Source organism: Aythya fuligula, chromosome 3 (genome assembly GCF_009819795.1).
Source record: "Aythya fuligula isolate bAytFul2 chromosome 3, bAytFul2.pri, whole genome shotgun sequence".
Taxonomy (NCBI): Eukaryota; Metazoa; Chordata; class Aves; order Anseriformes; family Anatidae; genus Aythya; species Aythya fuligula.
Genome location: NC_045561.1, coordinates 36,781,049 through 36,808,150, shown reverse-complemented (window position 1 = coordinate 36,808,150; position 27,102 = coordinate 36,781,049). Strand labels below are relative to the sequence as shown.

The 27,102-nt window shown below is 44.2% G+C and overlaps 1 protein-coding gene across 3 annotated transcripts; it reads left to right on the top strand.

Moving 5' to 3' along the window:
• Positions 1–348: 348 nt before the first annotated feature.
• On the top strand, positions 349–27,102 carry SOCS5 (suppressor of cytokine signaling 5). Of its 3 annotated transcripts, none has more exons than XM_032184938.1 (4): positions 349–409; positions 5,748–5,848; positions 21,591–21,683; positions 24,086–27,102. In XM_032184938.1, exon 4 carries the CDS (start codon positions 24,098–24,100, stop codon positions 25,706–25,708), a length of 1,611 nt encoding a protein of 536 aa, XP_032040829.1. In that variant the 5' UTR covers positions 349–409; positions 5,748–5,848; positions 21,591–21,683; positions 24,086–24,097; the 3' UTR covers positions 25,709–27,102. The 3 variants fall into 3 exon arrangements, with proteins under 3 accessions (XP_032040829.1, XP_032040831.1, XP_032040830.1); XM_032184939.1 differs by lacking the exon at positions 349–409 and adding an exon at positions 4,508–4,593; XM_032184940.1 differs by lacking the exon at positions 5,748–5,848.

Genomic DNA, 27,102 nt, shown 5'->3' with positions numbered 1-27,102 from the left:
GCCCCTCGCCCGAACCCAAAATGGCCGCCGGCGAGGCCCCCCCTTCCCAGCCTGGGCATCGCGCCCGACTCCAAGATGGTGGGCGGCGGAGGCCCCGTCGCAGCCACCCTAGCGGCTCAGCCCGGGCGCCGCTCCCGGATAGGCCGCGCCACGCCCCGCCCCTTGCTGCCCGCCGCTCCCATTGGCCGCGCCGCCAGCCAGCCCCCCTCTGATTGGCCGCCGAGGCGTCGCTCCCGCTCTGCCCGCTGCGGAGCTATTTTCCAGGCGGCGGCGGCGGTGGCGGGGGAGGGGAGGGGAAGGGAGGAGAGGAGAGGAGAGGAGAGGAGGGGGCCCGGCCCGGCGGAGCGCACGGCGCGCGCCCAGCGGCTGCGGGACATGGCGGGGGCACGGCGCGGGGCTCAGCACCGCGGTACGTGGGGACGGGGCGGGGGTCGGGGACGGGGATCGGGGGACGGGGTGGCCGCCCCGGGGAGCTGCCGCTGCTGGGAGCCGGCGGGGGGCGCAGCGCGGGGCGGTGCTGCGGGGAACGGCCCCGTGGTGCTGGTGGTGCTGGTGCTGGTGCTGTGTCTCGGTGCTTGCAGGGAATCGCAGCCGCCCGGTCAGGGCATGCATGCGGGTGGGCAGCACGCAGGAGTTACGCTCCCTCTCCCCTGAAGACGTCCAGGATGTTTCTCTTGTCTTTTTTTTTTTTTTTTTCTGCTCTTCTAAAGCTCGCTGGAGTTTGATGAGGTTGTCCCTGCGGTTGTAACCCGGGGTTTTAGGCGGTGTGTGCACGGCCAAATCGTCCCACGGGGCACCCCTCGCCCTGGCCCTGCCGTGTCAGCCCTGTGGTGAAAAATGCAGTGCTTCTCCACCAGAGCTCACCCCCTTATTATGGTCTGTGTGGCTCCCTTTGCTTTGGTAAACGCACAGCTTTCCCCTCATAAATTACAACAACTCCAGGGTTATTCTTGTTGGTGGTGCTGTGGTATATTCCTACAAGAAGTGGGAATTCCTACAAGAAAGTGTTTTTTTAGGGTAAACGTAGTCCAAGGGAGCTGTTTGCATGGGGGTGACATGAATGGAAAGGGCTACCTGAGGTTGCGTTGTTGCAACCTTACTTAAAACTGAATTTGCACAGAAAAAGGCTGGCTCTCGTAGTAATTGACCTGTCTCCTCCAGAAGGCAGCGAGCTAAGCATGTGCGTTGGATGTCAAGTTGAGAGGGAAAATCCCGAGAGTTTCCTTGTGGCTTTAAACTGTTGTGCAGGAGGCTGCAGGCTGCGTTATCACGGCCATCCGAATATTCACATGCGTCGGGTACATCTGGGTGTTCTGTTTCAGATAAGAGTTCTTAATCATAAAATCTTTTGTGTGGTTATTTTGCTTAAACTTCAGTCTCTTAGAGGCGAGCGATTGCATTTCAGGGTGCTTTCTTTATAATCTTATTAATATCGTATTAGGTAGGGCCCAGTTGGTGGACCCTTTAGCGTGGACTTGTTTAGAGAATCGGTGTCGTAATGTGGCTTCCTAGAAATGCTTTTGTTTTTGTTAAGGAATTACAGACTGAGGGTGTGATTCCTACCTTCCTTTCACGTAAACCCTTCAGCGAGGGATGCTGCTCCAAGATCACTCTTACCAAAGAACCTTTTTAGTCCCTTTCCTCCCCACAAAGTGTGTTTGTGCATGGCCGAGGCAGCATCCAGAGGAATCTGGAGGCTGGCTCACGTCTTGCATCGCCCAGGTTTGTGCTGTTAGAGGCCTCCTGCTGAAGCTGTTGGGCTGTGCTTGGCCTGGGTATAACCCTGTTACCTTATCAGACGCAGACTTTGGAGGTTGCGGTCGTGAGATACTGGCAGGAGGTAAGTAGCCACAGTGAACTGCTGAAAGGAGGCAGGTCTCCAAGTTAATAGCTGCTAATTCGTTTGGTTATTAACCTGCAAGCTAGGATGCTCAGGTGGACTTGATGTTAAAGCAAGAGCCTTAGCAGTGGGGTCTGTGTAAGGACAGATTCTCTCTGCTCTTTTTGTACATGAATAACTATGACAGAATGAATTAAATATCCTTTTAGGATGTGTTCTGAGTCAGTCTGAAGCAAACTGTAAAAAAAGAGTAAACAGGATGAGTTTGAGACCTGGTGGACTGAGCTGCTGAGATCTGTGCTGATTTTCCAGTTTGCCTAAATGTCTCGTGTCTACCCCAGTTTCAGAATTGCGTTAGCAATTAGTACAGTGAACTAGTAAATTCGGACAGCTGGGAGCATGCAGTAGCTTGACATGACTTCATCTGTATGACAGCCCTGGAAAAATGGCTGCTTTAGTCCTTGGGGGAATAGCTAGAATTTCTCTTCTCTTACCCTGGTAATGGTGGCAGGTACATCGAAGAAAGAGAGCAGATGGAAGGGATTAGGAATCAACTGTGTTCAATTACAAATTAAAAAAAAAAAATCTTTGCAACATGTGAAACCTGTCACTCTGTGACAAGGTTCTTGATAGATGGCTGTTCATCGTGTTAGATGTGGCAGGTCACGTTTCCCTGGTGGACAAATAATCCCAGGTGGTATGATGTGCATTTTTCTGGCCTCATTCACGGTGTTTGAAGCTAAGCAAGGGATGTATTTTAGTCTCATCAAAGGACAGTGATGATTTTTGTTACTAGTTGTAAACCACCTCGTCCTGTGACAGCATGTTGCTAAATAGCTTGGTTTTCAGTAGAGACAAGATTCAGACAACTCTGTGCAACTTCCATGCAGGAGGTATATAATTCTTAAGGTTAAAGTGGTGGCTTTATTTATTGCTACAGATAGCAAAAACAAACCTAAAAACTCAAAGGGGTACCTCTTTCTTTGCTAAACTATGCATGTCTGACCTGGTGAAACGAGGGAAAGACCTTCAGATGCTAGGGTTTCATCATGAACTCCTAAAATACTGATTCCTGGATCAGGCTGGATAGTGAGCTACTCCTTGAGTAGCTGTCAAAATAGCTCCTGTACTTGCCTCTGTTTCCCCAGGAGCTCCCTAGTGCCTTCAGCCTGAAGGGGAAGTTAGCACTTAGCATTTATGCTGTGGTATTTGTGCCCCGAGGCTTCACCAAGGCCACGGTGCCGGGTCGGGCTGGGCGCTATCTGGGTGCGCTGTGCCTCTTCTCCGTGCAGCTGTGCCCTGCGCCGTGTGGCAGTGCCTGCCTCGGTCAGAAAAAGGCTCCCATCGATGGTGTTGGGATCCCAGGGATTTATCAGCTTCCCTGATGATGCTAACCTGTGCTTGGCACCAAGATGCAGTCGCTCCATGCTATTCAAAGTGCCCCAAAACGGTGTGTTTTTCTGTGGTTTAGCTGCTGGGCAGCTTATTTTAATCTTTGAGCTATATCTAGTTTAAAAATTGTATTTAAAGTTTAGCAAATGTATGCTATACCTTCTGGAGCCCTTATACTTTGTCAGCTCTATAAATTAACTCTGACACACTGAATATTTTTCACCAGCTAACGTAGCTGTTAGTTAAGTTAAATAAAGGAGAAAAGCCCACATGCTCTCTCCATGCATACAGCTGGACATCTCTCTTAAATTTTTCAACAAAAATGAAATTTTGATTGCTTTTTAAAGCTTCATGAATACACTAATTGGTGAATCATCTAATGTGCAGTTTAGTTTCAGGAAATATGTAATGGCTCACTAACTTCACGGTTACAAGATTATGCAGACCTTCTGAAAATCTCAGTAAGAAAATGTGTGCAGTGGTGGTGGCGGCTGATATTTTTGGCTGTGAGCGAGGTTGGCTAAAACTCAGTGTAGTTCTGCATCGTCTGCACTAGTTTAGATGGTAGAAAGCCCTTTGAAGAATTATCTGGAAGGAAAAAAGGGTAATCTTACAGGTTTATCTGCTCGTGGGGCCTTAGCCAGGTTTTGTTAGAGATTCGCAGTGAGGAACTTCTCCTGGATCTGTACCTAGTCCTGGATAACGTGGTAGCTCGTGAAACCTTGTTGCACTTTGGCACAGCTGTGGTTGGTGAATTCTTCAGCCTTCGCGTTGGACAGCTGCAAGAGGCTCAAAGCCTGTCTGAAAGGCTGGGGCAAGGAGGGCAGACGGAGGCTGCCCGGAGAGGTAGCGCTTCTCGAGGGCGCTGGAGCATCTTCTGCGCACAGCCAGATGAGGTGCGTTCATATAGTCATATGGACTATATGGTTAGCACGTAGTCAGGTAACTATAGCATATGGTTAGCACGTAGTCAGGTAACACCCTGATGTGTTACCCCCCCCGAGGTGCTCAAACCGACAGCCTTCTCACACGAAAGCTTGGGTCTCCGCAGGAGGCGCTGAGGAATCGAGCGCTTCAGCGAGCTGCTTCCTTCCTCTGCTGCACCAAGAGGAAAGGTAAATTTGTGCTGCCTCAGGTTTCTTTGGTAGTTTTACTAACGCACGCTCTCATCTGTCCAAGATGCCTGAAACACTCTTAGCGTGTTGTTGTAGTGCAGGACCAGGCGTTGCAAGCCCTGATTTCACACGGGAGGAAGCTCTTGCTGTGCTGGGAAGTGCTTCACAAGTTTGTTTCTGAAAAGCGCGTGATGAAAACGAAAAGCGTACCTACAGAGGTGGAATTTAAAAGGTCGCGTAAAAAATGTAAGTACCTTGGGAGCGATATAGAATAGGTTTCCTGCAGTGCTAAATCAGATGACGATTTTTGTTCCTGCTCAGCAGGGTTCTGGTAGTAATTCATCGGTCAGTGTGGTACCCGCTGAAATCCTTCGGGCCTCAGCACTGGAGGCCGGCCTGTCCTGTTAGCCCTGCATGTGAGGGACGCCGGGGCCGGGCACATGGCACCTTTTAAGCTTCTCTCAGCCAAAGGAACCCCACAAGGGCTGTGGCTGAAAGAATTAGTCTCTGTGGAGACTACAGTAAAACTGCTGGGGATCATCTCCTACAACATTTGTCCTTCAGCAGCAGAGATGTAGGGCGCAGAGGCCGCCTGTGCTGGTTTGAGGTGATTTTTGTTGTGAAACTTGGCCAGCTAGGGATGACAGTGTTCATTAGGGCAGACCTGCGAGTCCCCTGCTTCTTGCAAAGAGCTTCAGCACCAGACCTCCCTCGCCAAGACTCCTCCAGCTTTTGGCGTGTCGAACCCTATCTGCTTTTCTATCTGCGCACCCTCCCCGCCTCCCCTGGGGCCTTGGTTTTGCCGCGGGGCCTGCGAGGCAGTTTGATTTATGGACTGACTTGCTCATGGAAAAAGTACCCTGCTGCTGAGCTTTGTTTTTGGAGAGCTTTTAAATTTGACTGGCCTCTGTGGAGAAGGAAGTATTTTAATTGTTCCAGTCGTGCAGTCAGAGGGCTCTCGTGGATGAAGCGGCCGAGCAGGAGGCTGCAGGCTGGAGCTGAGGCTTTGGCCGGTAGCTTCGGGTGAGCTCTTAATGCTGCCTGGTCACTGTCCTGTTAGCTTAGTTCCTTAATTTTCACCGCTCTGACGGGGAATGGTGAATTACATACATCTTTTTAACATGTTAAGCCTCCCTTGGATGGGAGAGGAATTCAATTAAATACACAAATAGCATCTAAAATTGGTGTGCAGTTTAATTACTTCAGATGTGCTGCATAAGTAGTGAAAAAAAGGCAATTTTGTCAAGACATATTTTTCATTTAAAATGTGCTCAGGAAGTCAAAATCTATTGTGCCTTACAGTAGTCCTCACTTCTGTTTCATTGGTTTTACTGCTCAGAAGGGGAAGGTGTTCATGTATTTTAAAGCCACCAAACAGTTTCTCCATTTTTTTTATTCAGCTGGTCCATTTACCCTGTGTAGGCAGGATGGCTGGGAGGAAGCTGTGATCAGGAGAGTGATGCTGCTGCCGCCACCCTCTTCCCGCCGCCAGGCTGTCCCTGTGAGTTCTCACCAGTCACTTCTACCCATTGGGCCACCTGATGCTCCTTAAAGCTTCAGCAGCAAGCATGAGCTCCTCTAATTTTTGCTCTATTTTTATTTATTTATTTTAATTGCAAGCCAAGGCCTTAATACTGATTGCAATAGTTCTGGGTAGATTTGGATATAAAATGGATTTTAAACTAAAGGATCAGGTCAGCACTGTCTTTAAAAGTGTACATGGCGTATCTGCTGAAGCTCCTCCTAATTACTGTCCTTACGGTCTGGATGCTACGTTTAGCAAGGCAAGGAGTTTGACAGCAGGACCTCTGGTTCTTACGGATGTGAGACAAATTACATATCATAATTTAGACTGATGATTAGATTAAAAATACTGTTAATATTGTCTTGGAGAATTTTAAGGTAATACCTCATGGTTTGAAAGGATGTAGAGCTTAGTGATATGGTTTAGTGGAGGACTTGTTAGTGTTAGGTCAGAGACTGGACTCAATGATCTTGAGGTCTCTTCCAACCTAGAAATTCCGTGATTCTGTGATGTCAGGGATGTGACAGAAACATTTTACCAGCTCTTGTGTTTCTTGCTGGGCACGTGTTGGCCTGGTAAGTCTGCTTGTTAGTGCTTGCTGCTGTTGTTAGTTCATGGCATGGCTTGGCTGTCAACAAACCCCTGTCTTGAGTAAAAGCTGCCTTACGTCTCTAGAAACCGTCTGGGGTTATAACGTTGTGCTTGTTGGTTTCTGTTGATGTTTTAGCCATCTCGAGAATGTTTGAAGTAGGCTTTTGGAGAAAATCTGAATTTACTTTGGAAATCTAATGTAGTGTGCATTGCTAAAATTGGGTAGAAGTAGACTTTCTGATTCAGTCTGGCTTGGGGATGGAAAATAAATTTGTGTGCGTGTGTATATATATTGTTAGAGACATATATCATATTGTTCTTTATAATAAATATAATCTGGCACTTAGTCTTCCAGTATGACAATTTCAAAATAATTCATGTCTTTTGGTCTTCTGTGGTGTTCTCATGATTCAATTAACACTTTCTAAAGTTCCTTACTTACATCTACAAGGCGGTGTATATCCCACAGGTATTTTTATGTCCATTGAATTGTACTCTAGCAACTCTATTTGTTTGAATAAGCACAAGGATTCTTTGGGCTTGGCCTGATCTACTGTTTCTCTTTTCTGAAAGTAAAAGGAGGATCTGGGAATCTCAGCATTGTAAAAGTGCTGACATGGCTGTGCTGTCAGCAGGGAGAAGACTGCTTTGCCTTGTGAGTCTGGATTGACCAGTGTCAGTTCTCCTCTGCAGATGGTTTGGGTCTGTTGGGCTCTCGAATTTCGTGGGGTCTGGAGCATCTGCTTAGAGGATTTGAGCGTTGTGGTCAGTAGGGCTGTCAGGCCTACATGCATGTGATGAGGTGGTTTTGTTCCCTCAAATCCCTTTGGGTGTGAAGCAACGGTTAAAGAATTTTTAGTATTTTGGTCAGGAGTGTGACTAAAATTCAAAACAACCAAGTAATTGCACTCACCTGCTGCTCAAAGTTGGTTATGCAGATGAACGATGAGCACTGCAATGAGAGCAAGTTTTTTCTTTGGGCCTTGCTGCTTTGGCAGAACAGATACGGACTGCTTGGAGCCACGAGCAGAATAAGCAAGAGGTTAGGGGCCTTGAGGTCCACGCTGGTACAATAGTTTGTCTGAAAAAGTTGTCACCTTGTATTTTAAATGAATGTTTGGACATGGTATGGCATGTAGTTTTGGAGAAAGCATTTTTTTTTCTACTGTCAGCTGTGAAAAGGTAAGGAATTCAAGCAAAACTGTCTTTCTGTTGGTTAAATTTTGTCTCTGGGGCTAGGTCTGGAAGCTAGTTTCTAGAGGCTACGTGTGTAGCCCAAAAGCCTGAAGTCTCCCTGGTTTTGTGCTTTGTTTGGTTCGTCCATCCCCAGATCTGTTGATCACTGTTGTACTTTTTTCTTTTCTGGTGAGAGCTGTTTTTTATTTTATTGTGACTAGTTTTAATCGTGGCTCTAAGAATGGAAAAATTTCTTCTTGACTCTCTGCATTTAACTGATATTGGGAAATCTTCGCTGGTAGTGAGCTCCAGAGGAACTTTACAGCCCTGTTTTCAACAATTCAGCTGGCTTATTTGGGGAGAAAATATATTCTTGCTGAGTGTCACAGATGACACCAGATAAGCTGACGATTTGCTGTTGTACCTCTTCTGTGTATGGTTTGTAAGAAATAAATGCCTTTGGTCTTAGTCCTGGAAGTTCTTGCTTATAGGCTCCAAAGTTATGGTATGGGATCACATTTTGTTTCACTTATGCAAATAATTGCCTTGTTTGTCGGGGTAGCAGTAGAAACAAAGAAGCAAAAGATCCACGTAGCCTGTGAATTAATTCTAGGATGTTTTTAAAACTTCAGTCAAACAGGGGAGATGAATCAATTTTGCACCAGGCTCAGCTAATTGTCTTAATGCTCGCGAAGTTAACGTGGCATACCAACAGTATATCTGTGCATAGTTCAGGACTATGTCACCCCTGTGTTTGCTTTAAAGCCTGTAATAAGTGGAAAGAATCTCGATTTGCCAGTTTCATAATTGACAGAGGCAGGTATAATTTCACACGAGTTTCTTAATGGGACATCTGCGATGACATTTTCTGTTTTCCCAGGAAATACAGGCACTAAAATTTTTATTTTTTTTTCTCAGAATCCCAGATAACAGCAAGTAAGTGAACCCGAAAATTGTGGAGAAAAGATGGTTATGACGTAAGGAGTTAACATGCTGTTCAGCTGTATCTCACAATTTGTTCACTTCTACGAAATTTCAGAAAATTATATTCCATGTTGTGCTCTATCTGACAAATGTTTGATGCAGCAAAGATCTAAAACGAAGTAGTTTTGCCCTTGCTGTGCAGTACGAACCCAGAAAGAGGTTACTTGTGGTCAGGGTACACGTTCAGTTTTTTCCTGTAAACTCCCTGCTCCTATCTCATTTTGTGAGATCTCACAAATGTTGGGCTTAGTTCGTTCTGTTACTCACAGACTTGCTTTTCTTGGTGCTGTGAAGTTATAGCTTTAATGCCAAAAAATCTACTTTGCAATTTAATTTTGGCTGACTTGATGAGGGTCAGTAATTATAGTTACTGCTTCCAGCAAGTTGAGTTTTTCCAGCAGTCTTTCTATGAAGAATGTGGCTGTGGATTAATGGAACAAAAAATTGAGTCAAAACCTGTTTTTTTCTGCCAAAGTTGAACATAAGAGTAGGTGCTAGTAAGGCTTTCAAAACTGTTACCTAGTTAATTTGCAGATCTACGGTGAGCTGGTGCTCCAGGAAGTGTAAAACTGATTTAATTTAGTGAGAAAGTTATTAGGGTACAGCTCTGTTTTTTAAAACAAAACTCACAGCAATTTTGTGGAAGTTTTTAAACTCTTTGAGACCGATCGCTGTTGAAGCACTTTCAGAGCTTGCTGCCTCCGTGCTTCCTGCCAAGAGCGAGGCTGTCATCTGGAAAGCATGGGACTCTGTCTTTTTTCAAGCTCTTCTGAACTGGGAGAGGACGGTAGGTTGGGGATTGTTGGTGTCAGAATATGCTGCCGACACAGGTCACTCACCGAACAGGATTCCTCCTGTTCTGCCGTGGTAATTCACACACGGGGCTGAGCATCGCGGAGGGGCTGAGCAGGCAGCATCCTGACTGCTGAGCAGTGCACAAAAATACCCAGCTGGTGCCTGGCCTGGAGGATCCTTATTTCATGCAGTTTTGTTAATCTCGGTGAGATTTCCTAGTGCTCAGTGCTCGCTCGTTACAAAACACTTGGTACTGGTGTAAGGAATGATGTGGAGGGACCCTCACGGGTCCCTTACAGCAGGGATTATAGGGGGGTTACAGATGTTTAATGGAAGTGATTGTACCTCAGAGTCTGAGGCTTGGGGAAACTTTGGTGTGATCCCTTAGAGGTTATTGCTAACAGATAAATCTGTTAAAAGAAGGCTCTGATCCCAAACAACCAAGCCTGTATCCCCAGGAACGGTTTTCCAGGCTAAGGTGTGTTGTGAATGGCTTACGAACCTCTCCCAGGAGGTACTTAGGGATAAATCCCTGGCTCAGAGGGCTCATACCCGAATCCTGGGACGAGTAGCTGGGCGTGGGTAGTTAAATGTAATCTCTTGCTGCCTCTATGCAGGAGCCAGCCCTGGGGGTCAAATAAATGCATACAGAAGACTGCTCATCAAATGGGTTTGCAAAAAACAGCAAAACCAGCAAACCAGCCCGCCGATATTTGGAGGAGGGTCTGACCGTGGACCAGATGTAGCTATATTCAGCAGTATCCCAGTTTAGGCTGGCTGCAAGTAGTGCTCTTCTCTCTTTCCATCATATTTCAGCTGGCTGAAATTGTCCCAAAGTGGAAGGTCGAGCAGTGGTATGTGAGGTAAGCAGGCAGGGGCCGCGGCTGGTCCTGTCTTCATTTCGGTGTGAAGTTCAGCGGGATGCCCAGCACTGCCTGGCAGAGGGGCAGGAGAGTGAAGAAGAAGGAGAGTGAAGAACCTCTTTGGGCATTGCCTTTTCTTGCTGCTGCATCGGGGGTTAGTGTCACCGGATCGTTTGTCCCTGTAAGCAGACAACCAGTGGAGTGTTCAGAGGGGAAGATGACTGCTTTCTGTGTGTCTGCTGGATCGTCCCGTTGTGTCTGACCGAGCCCGACGCTGGTGGTTACAGGTAAAGGAAGGTAACGCCGGCTGGGGCAGCCGTGGCTCTGCATGGCTGACATGCTTGGTTTCGTGGCACAGCTGTGATCTCCCGCAGCACAGCGTGTTGCTAGGTGAGCGAGAACGGGAGCTCCTACGTGAGTCATCGGTCCCACCGGTGTGCTTCCTCCAGCTCCCGTTTCCATAGATAATAGGAAGCCTTGGACAGTTGTTTTTTTTTTTTAAGAGGTGCTGCGTTCGGTTGTTTGTAACATTGCTGAGCCGTAATCTTTTGGACTGAAACGCCTGATGCCTTTTCTTTGCCTTGGGTTTAAGTTTGTTTAAAGCGTTCAGCCAAAATTCTTCGTCTGTTTTCAGAAACCGAAGGAGAATAATTGTGCCTTTTTTATGGCGATCTCTTTGAAATATCGTAGCGCACCTCTGAACTGGAACATGTACTTGAAATTTGTCAGCGGGTAACCTCTGGCAGAGAGGTAATGTTTTAATTTTATATGAAGATCTGCCAAAACTGAGCCAATTCTCCTTTTGAAAATTTTTGCTCTGGACATGCCAGCGTTTCTCTGCGGAATTCCTCGGAGGCTGCCTGCAGTCTGCGTGCTCAGCAGGATTTGCCTTTCAAGTGCCCCTCTGGACCTCAGCGAGCTGTGCGGAGCCTGGGAGCCAGAGCTGTAAGGAAGGAGCGGGTCCCCCAAGTTCAGTGAGGGGTGGGGATGCGGTAATGCCACAAAGCAGGGAGGAAAATCTCCTTGGGACAGACCTGGCATGCAGCAGGTCCGGAATCAGGCCTTGTATCTCCTCCTTTTTTCTCTCGTCAGCTGCCCAGGACCTGCAGACCCCAGCTGGTGCCCTACAGCGATGGTTTCATCCAGCGTGGGGCACGGATCCCAGCATGTGGTGCAGCTGAGCACGGCAAGGATGTTGCTCCCCTTGCTGATGAGCATCTGGGGCTCGTAGCGAGTGCGCTCAATCACTTCCTAAGACTGGGGTGAACACATTTGGTCGGTACTGGTTGCTGACAGTCATCCGAAAAAGCTCCGTCCTGATTCATTACAGATCTTACAGATCCCGGATAAAATCTGGGAAGGCTACTGAGACGATGAACCTAAAGGTTTTTTCCTTCAGGGATTTCAAATTGGACCACGTTTGGCTGTACTTCTGCAAGGATGTCAGAAGATACTCCTCACAGAGTCCATGCTTACTAAGTTTAAAACGTGAGGAGGTGGGTTTTTCTGTTTTTGTTTTTAAATGGGTGAAATGTAACTTTTTGGGACATTTTTTTCCTGGAATAGCTTCAGCTTTGAAAGGCTATTTTTGGTAGCTGCCCACGCTGAAAAATTCAGACCAAATGGGTAAGCTGTGGTAAGCCTGTGAACATGGCCTGATAATAGGAAGCAGTAGGTGACAGTGGTTTAAAAATAAAGAAGGCCGAATTTCGAAGACGTATCCCTCTTGTTGAAAACAAGGCTGTAAGCCCACTGAGGAGGCTGAATTCCTCCGGTGCTTTTGAGGTGGCTGGTTCATCCTTTAAGATGGCATTGCTTGTGGATAACGTATAGGATAAAGTAGCTTTTTTTTTTTCTTTTTTTTTTTTTTTTTTCAGTTCTTCAGACCCTTGAACTTTAATGGCCTGGGAGGAGTTCAAGCTGTGGCTAATCACAGGCCTTCCAGGAAAACTTCTTCCTTTTCCTCCGCTAATGAGGAGGGATAATTTGGCAGTTGTCATTCTTGTGATCACCCTGCTTGCTTTCCACCAGGATTTCCTGGCCCCTCTGTGATGGTGGCTAAATGTAGAAACTGTCACATGTTTTCTCACTGTATCGTTGGGAGATTTGTGTTTTCTAATTCAAGAACCAAATTCCTCTCATCATGGAGGACGCTTAAGGAGCGTAGCTTCCTGAAATAATTTATTGAACAGGTTTTGCTTGTTTTCTTGGAAAAGCTTATGCAGGGTGTTTGGTGTTTTAAGTAACATTGAGCTGCCCTTTTGCAAAAACAAAGAGGAGAAATAGTTTTGTATTTAATGGTAAGAGTTGCATGGCTCTTGGATCCTGTAAAACGTACAGTATTTTGTTAGGGAAGTCTTAGTTTTTAAGGCTTCATGTTATCTTTTTGTTACACAGTTGTAGCTTTGATTGTAGCTTTTGACATATAGCTTTTGATTGTAGCTTTGATTGTAGCTTTTGACATGCGGGGCAGTAGTTTATCTTCTCAACTCGGTGTGGTGAAATAGCGTCACTCACTCACGTTGTGGTTTTTTGTTGTTTGTCTTTTGGCAATGCTTGCTCTGTCAAGTTCATCATCTGGGAATCACTGTTTGGTTTAGGTTTGCTCGGTTTTATGCGGTGCTGCAAGCTTTCTGCATGAAATGCTTGCTCTTAAATCATTCATACAAGTGAATCTCTGCTTTTATAAGCCTGATTAAGGGGAAAAAAGGTTAAGTTTTACTATTCTTGTGCAGTTGGTAGGGCTGTTGCAAAGATTCACTTTCCTAGTCTGTTCCTTTGCATCTTGGAGTTCCTGCAGCCTCTAACTTAACACTTACCCTTATCAGCCCTGAGACCATAGATACTTGTTCACCTCCCAATACTGAATGAGCTGTTAAATGTGGTGGGGATTGGACTGGCATTGCAGGTTAGCGAGTTGGCCTTTTGCAGCTGAGCATCTCTTATGGATTAATGGAAGGGCACAGCAGTGAGCCAGTGGGTTCCTGGCCTATGACTAGGTCTTGGAGCAACAGCATGAGCGATCCTCAGTGAAAACTCCAGGCAACTTTAGGATTAGATAGATGACATCAAAAAGTAGAGCACTTCCATCTTATCTTCAGAAGAAGGTAGGAGCTAATCAAACACACACATACCTCTTTCTTAGAAAGCTCTCACCGTGCGGGAAGAGATGGCATGCTCAGTTAACATGCGCCCGTGCTTCTTTGCCAGAATACATGCTTTATTCACATCGTTCTGATGTAACTGATTGTGTTATGTAAGGCCAAGGAGAAAGGCATAGCCACACCTTGACAAGAGTTATCACCTCTTTGTCATCTTGTTATGACAAATCCAGCTGCTTAAAGATAACCTAGTAACATAATATTTAAGTTAATGCTGCAGTTCCAATGGATTGATGCTTTTAAGAGAGACCTCGTTTTTTTACCAGTGACTGCTCAGCCTCTGATGCATACTCTGTGCATAGTGATAGCCTTATGTTTTGGCAACAGCAGGAATTAGGTTTTCTGCTTGAAGCTTTTATGGTGCACCCTGATATTTGGCCATACTCGTGCTTTGAATTGTGAGCATCCAGTGCCTGTTCTGCATGGCACAAGAAGAGAGTAACATTCTCTTTTTTTTTTTTTTTTTTAATTTAATGACACAGAAGTCGTCTTACTCTTGAGTGCAAACTCATTAAAGTTGTCTTTGTGTAAAGGCCCAGATCACAAAAGGAGAGCAAGCGCTGCAAAGAGCTGCATTCTTTGCTTTGCTGTCACTGAGAAACGTTTTGTTGTTGTTAGAGCAGTAGCTTGAAACTTAGTGGTTTGTGATCTCCTTGCATTGAGCCTTTTTCTTTTAAAGATTGCTAAAGGATCTTTTAATTACCACTCTTTCACATCACTATCAGTTAAAGGAATAATGCTTTTATAGGTCAATTAAAAACAAAGGGGCTTGCTCCCTGGCTGTTAGGGTGAGTTTGTCCTAGTGGCACCCGTGTTTCATGGCCATCAAGAGGTTCCACTACAACCTCTTGTTTTCACCAACTGCAGAATTCTGCAGTAACACTTTTGGACTGAAACATCTTTCATACAAAGACTATGTCCAATTACTGGCACTTCCAAATCTCTAGTTAGTTAGGTTATGGAAATATTCACCCTACTGTACATGGTTGGAATTCGTGACTAGCTAAAGTAAAACTATTCAAATGTGAAACCAAAGCACTTAAATTAGTTCTGACTTCAAATATTTACACTTAAAATATCTTGAGCAAATAATGAAAATCTTTGGTGTTCATGCAACGTATGTATAGGTCATGTATACATGCACTTATGTATGTGTATATATAATTAGATACTTGTTGGGTCAGTAATGTAAAACTCTGGTAAAGCTAACTGATACATTTTTTCCCTTATTTGTAAGAAAAATCTCTTAAACTCAGGGGCTGGACCTGTAAGGATAATGCTTCAACTTTTTTTTTTTTTTTTTTTATGCTTAAACTATAAAAACATGAAAATATTAAGGGCAGCATTCAGTGAATTAGAAGCTTTTTGCAAATCACAATATCATACGTGATGAAAATCAAAGCGCGTTCAAAGTGTCTTTCCGCACGTCTGGAGGTCCCGCTTGAAGTTGTTCATGCAGTCTGCTTTCAGCTAGCATCCAGAATGCTTGGTTTTTAAACTTTTTTCCTCCTTAAAGATGCACTACAATTTGCTTTGTGCTGAGAACTGCCATCGCACATGCTTCTTATGTCCATTCTTCTGGCGTCTGAGCCTGTAATTTCAAAGTTGTCATAATACACTTCAGCTGGCTCTCGTTGGCGATTGAAAACCTAAATTTCAGCTCCGTGCCAATGTCGTGCTAGTGTTGGTGTTGCAGTTGCTGTGCCGTGGCGAGGTGGGGTGGGCACAGTTCCCCGTACCCAGCCGCAAAGCAGGGGCTCCTTTCGGCTCCGTTCAGCCGGCAGCTTGCAGGGAGCGTGGTTCTGATAGCTCTGGCTGGCTGTGGCCTAGGATGAAGTTGCCTGGGGATCAAAGTGAACGCATGAAACAGGCTAGAGCTGCTGGCAGCCTTCCAGCCGCTGCTCTTCCTTTGCAGGGTTTGTATTCTTTTACCTTCCCCTGCCCGGCCTGGGGAGCCAGGTGCTTGCTGCCAATTAGTCTTGTCAAGACAGCCCAGAGCTTCTCCTGACAAGCCTGACTGCTGACAGCAGCTGTGGGGTAGTCCTGAGCAGGATTTTAACTCCTAGCTTGCCACGTGTCTGCAGGTTAAAGCCACAGGTTTCCTTCTGCGCTTACCCAGACACGCTTCTATGTTATGAAAGCATGCTTTATATGGGAACTGATGGGAGAGAACTGGTGACGCAAGGATTTACTCCTGAACTTCTCCCCCAGGAGAAGGCAGGGTGGGAGCTGGATCATTTTGAAGGTCACTTTGCAGATTGTGGATGCTATCAGAGCTGCCCATCCTTGGCCACCTTTCCGCTTGACGCACGGCGCGGCTGTGGCTAGATAAGAGACCGGCCTGGTCCAGTGCTTCCCTCCTCCTTGCTGGAAATTTAATTTCTTCAGTATCACAGTGGCACAATGGACCGACTTAGTGGCTCTATGTTAATACAGCTGTACCATAAATTGCAGCTAAATTTTCATATTTCTTAAACCCATCAAGCCATTCATGCTGCTGCCTTTGCAGCTCATTTTTAGTCATAGATCTCTCCTGAGTTTTCTTGTTGTCTTTTACACGTGCATGTGACCTTGCTACTATCTAGTGCTTTGTTCCATTAATGTTGGCAGTGAACAAAAAATACAGATGCTACCCGTAAAGCCTCGGTGGGTATGGGCTTCTTGCAGCACAAATGGCAAACTTATGAACTGAACATCTCATCGTGAGAGAGGTGTTTTGTTTTTTAAGTGCATGTAGCAGCATTCAGTTTTCGGTATAACACTGACTTTTGTTTTAGGAAATAGGCCCTGATTTCTCAAGAATTGCAAAGCCATCACTCTCTTCACTTATGTTTGCAGAAACCTTTGAACTTTTTGGTCCATTTCACTCAAATTTGAAAAGAGGGCAGTGTTCCTAATAAGCCTTCCAAATTACACGAATATCAATACTGTTTTTCCTACGTAGTCACCGTTGTAGGTGCATCACTAGAGAAAGACAAATCAAACTTTTAAATCAATTTGTGATGCAGCAGCCGGCTAGTTACTATTAGGCAGTATGGTCTTTTACAGGGTCAGCTAGAAAGGGAACATGGGAAGCAGCTGGGTGCATGAAGAGCTGCGTAAAGGAGATGGTTATTGGGGGGGTGGTAAAGGTACTGTGACGAGAGACATTACGCAGGCTGCTGGGGTCTTGAAAAATGTAGGACATTGAGAGGAATAAGAAATAAGACTGAAAGAGTATAAATGGACCCCAGAACAGAGGAGCTATCTGCAAGATGGCTGATTTGCAATGAAAATGCTCTATTTACAAAATACCTTAACTTGGCAGTTTCTACTGAGCTAGTCAGGGATGTGTGCTATGAGACTGACCCATCTTTTCAACTTCGCTTCCCATTTCCTTGGCTTTAGAGAGGCACAGCTATTAAGATAGGCTTTTCCGCAACTCGTAATGCCCTGGAATTACATACAAATAAGCATCAGATGATGATTGATATCAGTTTGAGACCTGTTTGTGTTTTAGAACTTGACAGAGGAGAGCATGCTTTGTTAGCATTTATAAAAGTGGGAACAAATTTTGCCCTGCTGGGGAAGAGGTCCGTAACCTTTTCTAAGAAAGCTCCTAATGGCTTTTGCAGGGGTCATCAGAGGGCTGCCGTGCTTAGCTTGAACACTGCCTGGAACAATTCTGCCCACGTTTTGAAAACAAACCACCAATTATACATACGTGTGTGTGTGTTCAGGAATACTTTAACGTAGCAGTAGAGAAAGCATTATTTCAGTGAGTCACCTGGAGTTCCCTTCTCTAGCAGATACCTTCCTTTACCAACTTAATGCTTTTTCCATTTCTTTTACAACTGATAAGGTGACATTATGCTGTTTCCTACTTACGGTGTGTGGAGGTCATTTAAAGAAAACTGTTTCCTTTTAATGTTGCTCGTTTGGATTTTTGTTATGGTGAGTGGCCATCAGGTTACTGCCTAAGTGATGTGAGGGTGTCTGTACTTGGAGCCGTGGGTATTCTCAGTAGATGAGTGCAGCATTACTTCTTCCTTAACACCTGAAGCTTCTGCTTGCAGTGCCTAGTTCTGTGATCCTCGTGTAATTACTTTGCTCATCAGAGTTGTATTATTATCTGCTAGGCTTGTATAAGTACAGGAAAAAGTACTTCGGAAACAAGCCTCTGTCTATTTTGGTGCAGTGTTGTTCACATGCTGTTCTTCCATTCATGCTTTTCTCTTTTAGGAATTTTGGATCTCATGAAGAGAAGGGAAGTGGATGGCAGCTGTACAGTGTTTTATAATCTAACACGTGAACACATGCAGTCCTGACACTGTCTTTCTGAACCCCAAAGCCTAACAAGGGGATACAAGGACTTATCCCTCCCACCATTGAAAAAATCTCAAAGCAGGATTTCTGAACTGAAGTTACCACGTGTGTAGCTGCTTGGAAAGAAAGTGGCAGAACATCAGCTATGCAAGCTGAGAGTGCTTTTTGCTCATTGTGAACCTGCACCAAGGAGGGGGAGGATATTACTGCTTACTTTCAGGTTGAAACAATGGCAAATACCATAATTTTTCTTTCACTTGACACTGCCAAGTTAAGTCCTTGAAACTTGTAGCTTTCAGTGTGCTTTAGCGGGCTGCAGAGTGTTTTGTGTTCCAAATAAACCTGGTCAGTGGCTGAACTTTCAACCTGAGTGTTCAGAGAAGTCGCTCAAATACAGTCCTCATCTTTGCAACCAGAGCCCCATGTCTGATGAAGATACAGACGTCAGGTGAAACCTCTTTTCAAAGTACCCATCTCATCTGTTAATAGCGGGGGCAGAATGGACCAGAGCAGCTGTGGAAGGAAGCAGACTTGCCCTGGCTGTTACTTCCCCTCTCCTCATCCGCACCTCCCTTGCATTAACACGAATGTTTATAAAGAAGTCAAAAAAAAAAAAAAATAAAAAATGGCATCAATGATTGAGACTTTTTCTGATAATTAGTTTTAGTCTGGATCAGTTCCTTGAGCTGGCTGGCTGAGCAGCTGCACGGTGTACAGACCATGTCCTGTACCGGCACGTGTGGCCAGGGGGGGGCTGCTGCCATTTCTTCTGGTTGCAGTGCTGCCTTGGTGTGGTGTTGGAATTGTAGCTTGATATCCTTTACCTTTTTGGGCGTAGTGGCTGTCTCTGGTCGGGGAATTTGGACCTTCAGATCATTCTCCCTACACCACTGCGCTTTGAACTAACCAGAGCCTGCAGCTAACTTACTCCTTTTTTTTTAAGAAACATTTCTAGGATTTCAGCAGCAATTCATTATTTCTGAAATGTGCATTGGAAGGGAGGAAATGGCTTCGTGATCCTTAGCATTGCCTTTTCTCCCTTACTCACGTGGGTTCCTTCAGCTGGTAGGAGCTGGCCAGCCCTCCTCATTTTTTGGCCGAGGAAGGCTGGGGAATGCTGCTGTGAGCAGCCCTGTCCCTGCGGCTGGGGGAGCACAGCCCATAGCAGGTGCTGGGCAGTATGAGAATAGGGCACTAACCACCTCAGCAAGCGTGCCATGGTGCAGGAGGGCAACGTCTTCTTTAATGGGGTCTCTCATCCTTGTGGGGTGAATTTTGACTCGTAGGAGTTGTCTGTCTCCGTTCTCTTCCAATGTTTTATGTTCTTGTTGTCTTTCAATGTGTTGAAACTGTTATAAGGTGAAAATAGCAAACCAGAGAATTTGGTAGGCTCTTGTTTTTGAAATAAGCACCTTTTTAAGGTGTCCTACATCACATTGTGTTATGACTTCTGTGAAGATGGTACATTTTTAGGAGTTATTTTGAATGTAACTTACTGTATCATCTATTTTTCAAATGAAGTAACGCTGTGAGATTGAGACAAGCACATTGCCTCTAGGACACAGCCCAGCTGGCACGCAGAGTGGCCCCAGCTCTAGCTGGATGCTGTGACACTTCTGGGAAGAACAGCCCGAGTTTTCACTGTAACCTGTTGGTATGAAGTGCTTAAGTGCTATTAAACTAATGGCTTGCCTACCTTTTTTTTAGTTTCATCATTTATCCACCCAAAATAGTTGGATATGGTGCTCCTACAAACTTCCTGGCTTTCGATGAGTCTCTGAACTGGTTGCAAGAGGGGATATAGTGTCACTGCATCTGTAATCCCTTCTGAGTGCTTACTACCTGTTATTTTTAAGATAACTTATGCCAGTTTAAGGGAGACAATTTATTTTTAGTTGGAAGGGGATTGTTTTGGAAATGTTAGTATAACTTTTTCTGAGAAAATTTACCAAGTGATGAATTCACTTTGTGGATTTTGATGGGATTAAGTTTATTTTTTGTTCAGGCTAAAATAACCTTTTCCAAAGATAACTTTCTCAGGCAGTGCTCCTTTGGAAGACCAGGATGGCTTTAGGGCCAGTTCAGAAATAATTTGTATTTTGTCGACCTCAGCGCTGCCACAAGAAACCCGTGAAACCGCGAGTCTGTTGCGTGTTGATTTAAACCAGTTTGAAATTACTAGATGGAATACCAAATACCTTAAGAATGACTCAAGTTGCATTCTAACACATGATTGAGAGGTTTAACCGAGACAGTCACCCAAATTCAGGAAGCTGTTTTCCATTAGCAAAGGATGGCTCCTGAAGCAACCAGTGCCTCGCGCAGGCAGCGCCTGGAGCAGGCCGCTCCGGCTGGCACCGAGCGATGGCAGCGGCACAAGGGCTTAAACTAGGAACCGTATGTACAGCATGAAACTTCAAGATCAGCCTCCCTGTACTTTTAAGGTTTTTAACGAGCTAAGAGGTCAGTGTGCGTCCCCCCGTGCCACGGGTGCTCAGTGAAATGGCTTTGCTTGGAATGTGGGTATGTCCTGCTAGGCCTGGCTGATGCCACGGTTTAGCTAAGGCTTTGCTGAGAACTGTACGGCCCGTATTGTAGGGCTTTACTTCTGTTTGCTCTTTCAAGGCCTTGCTCTGAATCAGCTCTACTAGTTTGTAGTGGCTGAGCTATTGCAGACTTGCTGGAAAAATACAGGGGGTGGGAGGGGAATGTGTATGAACTTCATTGTTGCGAAAAGAACTTCACCTTTGGCTTAATCTTAGTTTTGTACTTGTAACTCTGCTCTCTGGAAAGCTTATTTTTATGGATTTTTTATTTTTTTTTTTGACAGTATTCACCAGCCTCATTTCAAAAGCGTTTAATCAATCTTAGTGCTTCCATAGGTGAATGGAAGCTAATAATGTGCGGTACTGTTCTGACATTACTCTGAAGTTTCTGCTGAGGAGCATTAACTTCTGTATCCATGTAGTAACGATCAAGCCTGTAGTTTTTATTTCAGTAAATATGTCATGTTCAAGTATGCTAATACTTAAATGCAGAATGGAGAGAAGAATAACTCATCAGTGTGTTAACTCTTCCTGCTGTCCTAGGCTTGGTTCTGGTGTGCAGAAGCAAACTATTTTCTCTGTCCTGTTCCTGCTAGACTTGACAGTGGCATGAGCATACTGTGCTAAAATCCCCTAATGCCTCTTGGATTTCTGAAAAACAATACGATCATTATTTTAGGGAAGCGCTGACCTACTCTTTTACTAAAGAACTTGCCTTGCATTCCACGTACTTTCCCCTTTTTAGAATCACGGTTCGTATTCCTCTTGCTTCACAATCACGTAACATCCTTGTGGCAAGTATAGCAGTTGCTTACCTGGAAAAGTAATATTAGAAAAGTATATTTTTAGCTGCCTTTTGATGTGATGTAGCAGCTGGAAACAAGGAGGGGAGGCAGTATGTGGGGATCTGACAGCACTGCCAGCCACAACATGGGAACCACTGCTTTGGACTTGAAACCAAAATGTGGGGAAACCATTTTTACAGGCTGGAGTGTGCCCACTGCGTCTGGCACTGCAGTGATCCAGGTGTTGTGACTTTGCTTTTATTTCTTAAGCTTTGTTTGAGGGTCCTCCCCAGGCTTCTATCTGACAAACGTGGTTAATGGATGAAAAAAGTTCTGTGAAGCCTTTTATTGGCACTTGTATACTTATTTATGCTTTATTGTAAGCAGGCAGTTCGTGCACACATGGAAAGCATAATTAGTGAAATGTCCCTTTAATACATCGACAGATTGTAAGTATCAAATTGAAAAGTTACTCAAACAACTAACAAAAATACCGTTTTTTCTTTTTGTAGTAATCATGTCCACAACTGAGAGAAGGCATCTAGCAAGTTCATGTTGAGGTATTTTCTCAAGTCAAGACACAGCAGTGGCTCATGCTTTTCTGGGTAAGAATGCTCTTGACTATGACAAAGTAATTGACCTTTTAAATTTAACTTTCAAAAAATAGTTTGTTAAGCCAATATGGTGGGGATTTTGTGGATGGATGGATTTTATTTTATTTTTTTGAGTTTTTGTTTGTTTTGGGAAGTTGTGGGCACGTATAAAGGACTTCGAACCCATCCAATAGCCTGAAGGCATTTTAGACTAATAGTGCGAAGGAAGAGCAATAGTGAGCAATAGTGAATAATGTATGACTGGTCAGAAGAGCAATTCTGAGTCATTGTCACAAACATATGTATAGTTCCTAGCCTTCTTTCCCAAGGGAAGGGAGATTATATATTGTCTCTTCATTTTCGCTTCCCAAAACTTCAAAATTTGTTGGCTGGCTTCAGCTGAATTATGACAACGGGTTAGTAGGTGTCACAAAGATAAATTTATATATCTTGGTGGCTTGAAAGAAGAAGAAATGGAGAATGTGAGAGAAAAGTGGGTAGAACTTAACCTTATATATACGGTGTTGACAGGCAGACACATCAAACGTATGCTGCTTCTGCGTAAGTGTGGATAATCTGAGAGACTCCACAAGCAGCTCTGATTATTGTGATGGCATGATAGGTGCTTGTGTAGTTCCTACAAATCTGTACATGGTCTGGTGTAATTAGTTCTGCTGCTCTTAAAACTCCTCCAGTCTTCCAGCTTGGTCCAGACCACTCCAGAAAAAAATAATGTAGCAGTTTGTTAAATTAGGAGGATGTTCCTCACTCGTGCTTACACACTTTCACTTTTAACATATGCACAGAACTCTGTAGGGTCTGCTACATGTAAGACTTCCTGTCTTAGCTAGTTTTTCTCTATCTAAAAGTTACTTGAAAAAGTGTCTTCCTTCTTAACAGCCGCTTGGGTTTTATTCAGATTGTCATCAGCACTGTGTTCTAGGTAACTTGCACCAGCAATCTACAGAGGCTGTTAACATCTGTTTTTTTTTTTTTTTTCTCCTTCCGTCCACCTCCCTGAGTCCACACTAAGTTTTGAAGGTTTTATTTTATGTAATTAGATGTAGATACCTAGCTTACTGGTTTTGCTGAAGTATTTGAGGAAGGAATGGGGGAAAAATCTTTTCTATTCCCATAGCAGTTAGGAAGAATTTCAAGTCATCTGTTCGTAATTCTCATGTAAGCCATACCTCTGACTTATCCTCAGTGCCAGTGGATTCTGCTACAGTCATAGGCTTACAGCTGTGCTTCTATCTTAAGGGGCTTCTAGACTGGATTGCTAGACTATTGCTTCCTCGTCTGTCATCCATGTTATTTCACAAGACCCAGTGGGTTTGATCTCTGTTTTAGATTCTTGTCTAGCTGGGGGGGGGTGGGGAGGTAAAAAACAAACAAACAAACAAAAAACAAAAAACAGCAGCAACAGAGGAATGTTACTTCAAAATAATACATGTATATATCCATACAAGTGAGCAGTTTCCATTAAGAGTTAAATATGATGACATGTTTTAGTTTCTTTTAAGTTCAGCACTTCTCTCAGAACTTAATTAGATCTAATTTAGTTTGGCATCGCCTGACTTCTCAGTACAGAATTAACCTGTTTCTGTGTCCTAGGGCAGTCCTGTGATTTTGGCAGTCCTGTTCCAGTTATCAGACTATGTTTCTGAAGAAGCAGTTGCAGAACACACACTGCTAATGTGTTTCTCTCTTTGCTGTATCTCCATGATTCACTATCACTGTTTTTGCTGCAGAGCTGCTTTCTTTTTAAGTGCTCTTACTAAAGATTGAAGAGTTTCTTGTGCTCTTTCATGACTTGAGTAATAAAGCCAGATGTTTTTTAGATGTATGTACGCATAGATGTCTGTCTGGCTGTTACTAATGTATTAGAGGCTTTATAATTCTAAAGTTTTGCTGATACTTTATTGCTTACTTTTTTTTTGTGTGAATGCTGAACACTCCAAATTTCAATTTTTGTGCAATTTCATCTTGTCTTTTGTAACTGTTCTCATAGCTAGGAGTCACCAAAATTGTTCTTTGTCAGGATTTGTTTTATTACTACCTACTTGAAGCTTATCAGGCAGTCATATGTTAAATGTGACACCTAAAATGAAGAATTTGAGATCGTATTTCCTGTCTGTCAAGTGCAATTATGCAGCTCCACCTAAATTTTTAATCATCTGATGAAAGTACAGAGGGGGCTGTAAATCAAATGTTTGTAATTTCCAAAACATTTTCTTCTAGGTAATTTTTCTGAGTCTCAGAACGGTGTGATGCCTGCCAGTGCTACATATTTGTGCAAGTGTGAGGGCACTTCAGCTGTAGTGTGTTCAGTCTGTAACTTAATTGATAACTGAAGGTGTGCTCTCATTTTTCAAACAGTTCTATTACAATATTTTTTCTTCTTTTGAATTTAGATAACATAATCCATGGATAAAGTGGGAAAGATGTGGAACAATTTCAAATACAGGTGCCAGAATCTCTTCAGTCATGAAGGTGGAAGCCAAAGTGAAAATGTGGTTGTGAATGCCAGTAGTTGCTCATCTGCTAAAGACAAAGCTATCCAGATAACTGGTGTGGCCCAACAGCAACCCAGCAGCCCTTTGAGAGAAAACATTGCTTTGCAACTAGGTTTAAGTCCTTCCAAGAATTCGGCAAGGCGGAACCAAAACTGTGTCACAGAAATTCCTCAGATTGTTGAAATAAGCATTGAGAAAGAGAACGACTCATGTATCACCACGGGAGCGAGGCTTGCTCGCAGGGACTCTTACTCTCGGCATGCTCCTTGGGGTGGGAAGAAGAAACATTCCTGCTCTACCAAAACCCAGAGCTCCTTGGATACGGAAAAGAGATTTGGTAGAACGCGAAGTGGTTTGCAGAGGCGGGAGAGAAGGTATGGGGTGAGTTCTGTCCATGATATGGATGCAGTATCGAACAGGACAGTAGGCAGCCGTTCCCTGCGACAGCGTCTCCAGGATACTGTTGGGCTGTGCTTTCCCATGAGAACTTACAGCAAGCAGTCCAAACCTCTCTTCTCTAACAAAAGAAAGATCCACCTCTCTGAACTGATGCTTGAGAAATGCCCTTTTCCTGCAGGCTCCGATCTGGCTCAGAAGTGGCACCTGATCAAACAGCACACAGCTCCGGTGAGTCCACACTCAACCTTTTTTGATACGTTTGATCCTTCCTTGGTCTCCACGGAAGACGAAGAAGACCGGCTGCGGGAGAGACGCAGGCTCAGTATCGAAGAAGGGGTGGATCCCCCTCCCAATGCCCAAATACACACTTTTGAAGCTACAGCACAGGTTAATCCATTGTATAAACTGGGACCAAAGCTAGCCCCTGGTATGACTGAGCTGACCGGGGACAAAAATCTAACCCCTCCAGGAAACTGCGACTCTGAGGAGGACACGACAACGCTCTGCCTGCAGTCACGCAGGCAGAAGCAGCGTCAGATGTCCGGAGAGAGCCACGGCCACATCAGCAGGCAGGGGGCTTGGAAGGTGCACACTCAGATCGACTACATCCATTGCCTTGTGCCAGACTTGCTGCAGATCACAGGTAACCCCTGCTACTGGGGCGTGATGGACCGCTACGAGGCAGAAGCACTTCTGGAGGGTAAACCCGAAGGCACTTTTTTGCTCAGGGATTCTGCGCAAGAGGACTACCTCTTCTCTGTGAGCTTCCGTCGCTATAACCGATCGCTACACGCACGCATTGAGCAGTGGAATCACAACTTCAGTTTTGATGCCCACGACCCCTGTGTGTTTCACTCCTCAACTGTCACAGGGCTTCTGGAACACTACAAAGACCCTAGCTCTTGCATGTTCTTTGAACCGTTGCTTACCGTGTCCCTGAACAGGACCTTCCCCTTTAGTCTGCAGTATATCTGCCGGGCAGTAATCTGCAGGTGCACTACGTACGATGGAATCGATGACCTTCCTCTACCTTCAATGTTGCAGGACTTTCTAAAGGAGTATCACTATAAGCAAAAAGTCAGGGTGCGATGGCTGGAGCGGGAACCTATAAAAGCAAAGTAAACAGAAATCAGAATCCCCAATAAGCTTACAGAATATGCTTTCTTGTGTGTTACAGTTTAACTGCAGCGAACGCACCAACAACGTCTAGCTTTTTTGCAATATCCTATTTAAGCTGAGTGTTAGTATCCTGTCAGATGCTGCCTGCTGTTAATCAAACTAAGTTGTGATGCCTCTTGGAAACAATAAGCAGACACAATTCTGCACGTTTTTCATTAAGGCCTAATGAAAATATTTTTGCTAATTCCTGAATATTTTGTTTTTATAGCTGTAGTAATTGGATGAAGAAACTATGAGGCATTTTCCGTGGGGCATTCATGTGATGCTAATAAAGAAAGACTTTATTGGAGGAGCATTTTTGCTAATATTTGAAGTATTTTTTTAAAATACCTTCTTGAAAACTTTTCACTTCTCAAAGTACTAATTTAGCTCGCGGATAATTTTGCAGATAGTAGTGAATAAGAGTATTTTCTTTTAATCAAGAGCAGTTCACTAGAAGCAGGGATGGCCTGCAGTCCATTAAGAGTTAACGGCCTTTTGATGCTAGCAGATGAATCATGCTTTTCTCAGTGTATAGGGTTTCCTAATCGTTAAGACTTGAATATGCCTGCTCAGTACTGTAATTCTATTTTAAACACTTGGAGATTTAAGTGGCATTGTTAGCAAAAGTAATGCTGTCTTGGACAGTTAAATACCTTCCAGCGTGAATTATTGATTCGGTGGCAGGGCACAGAGTTAGATTACTGCCATGAAACAACAGTTTGTGTGTTTTTCTAAAGCAGAATTTGGTGGCCTGACCACTCGTCATTTACAATGGAAGGTAATAGTGAAGAGAAGCAATGTTTTTTATTTAAAGTGTCTGATATTTTTATGGAGAAAATTACGAGTGGTTGAATTATTATAATCAGAATACAAAATCTGACATATCTGAAATAAATGTCAGGTTTCAAAGGTACTGTTACACTTTATTTGTAAATATCTTTCCATTTGCGCTTTTTTAAATGTTTTAAAGTAATATGCACTGATAATAGTTTCAACAGATTACTTGGAAACAAAATTCTAAGTTCTGTTTGCTTATTTAATTGGAGATGGAACTTAAAATAGTTCCGTCTTAGACATTTTTGCACTAAAATTTTGTTGGAATGCCCTGTCCCGTTTCATGTTTTGTACCAATTACGAGTGCTCCCTAGTTTCTTTACCAGCTGCTACAGTACGTTATTACTTACTTCTCTATGGCAGTGACCTGTGCGAGGTAGGGAACATCTTGGCTGCAAGTACAATAAACGTTATTCTTGTATGCTACACTAACCCTTCTATTGATGTATTTTTCTGCTTGCTGTGCCTTGTTCTGGCTTTTTGTGCTAATAAAGTACAGTATGTTCAGTGTTATACTTGTA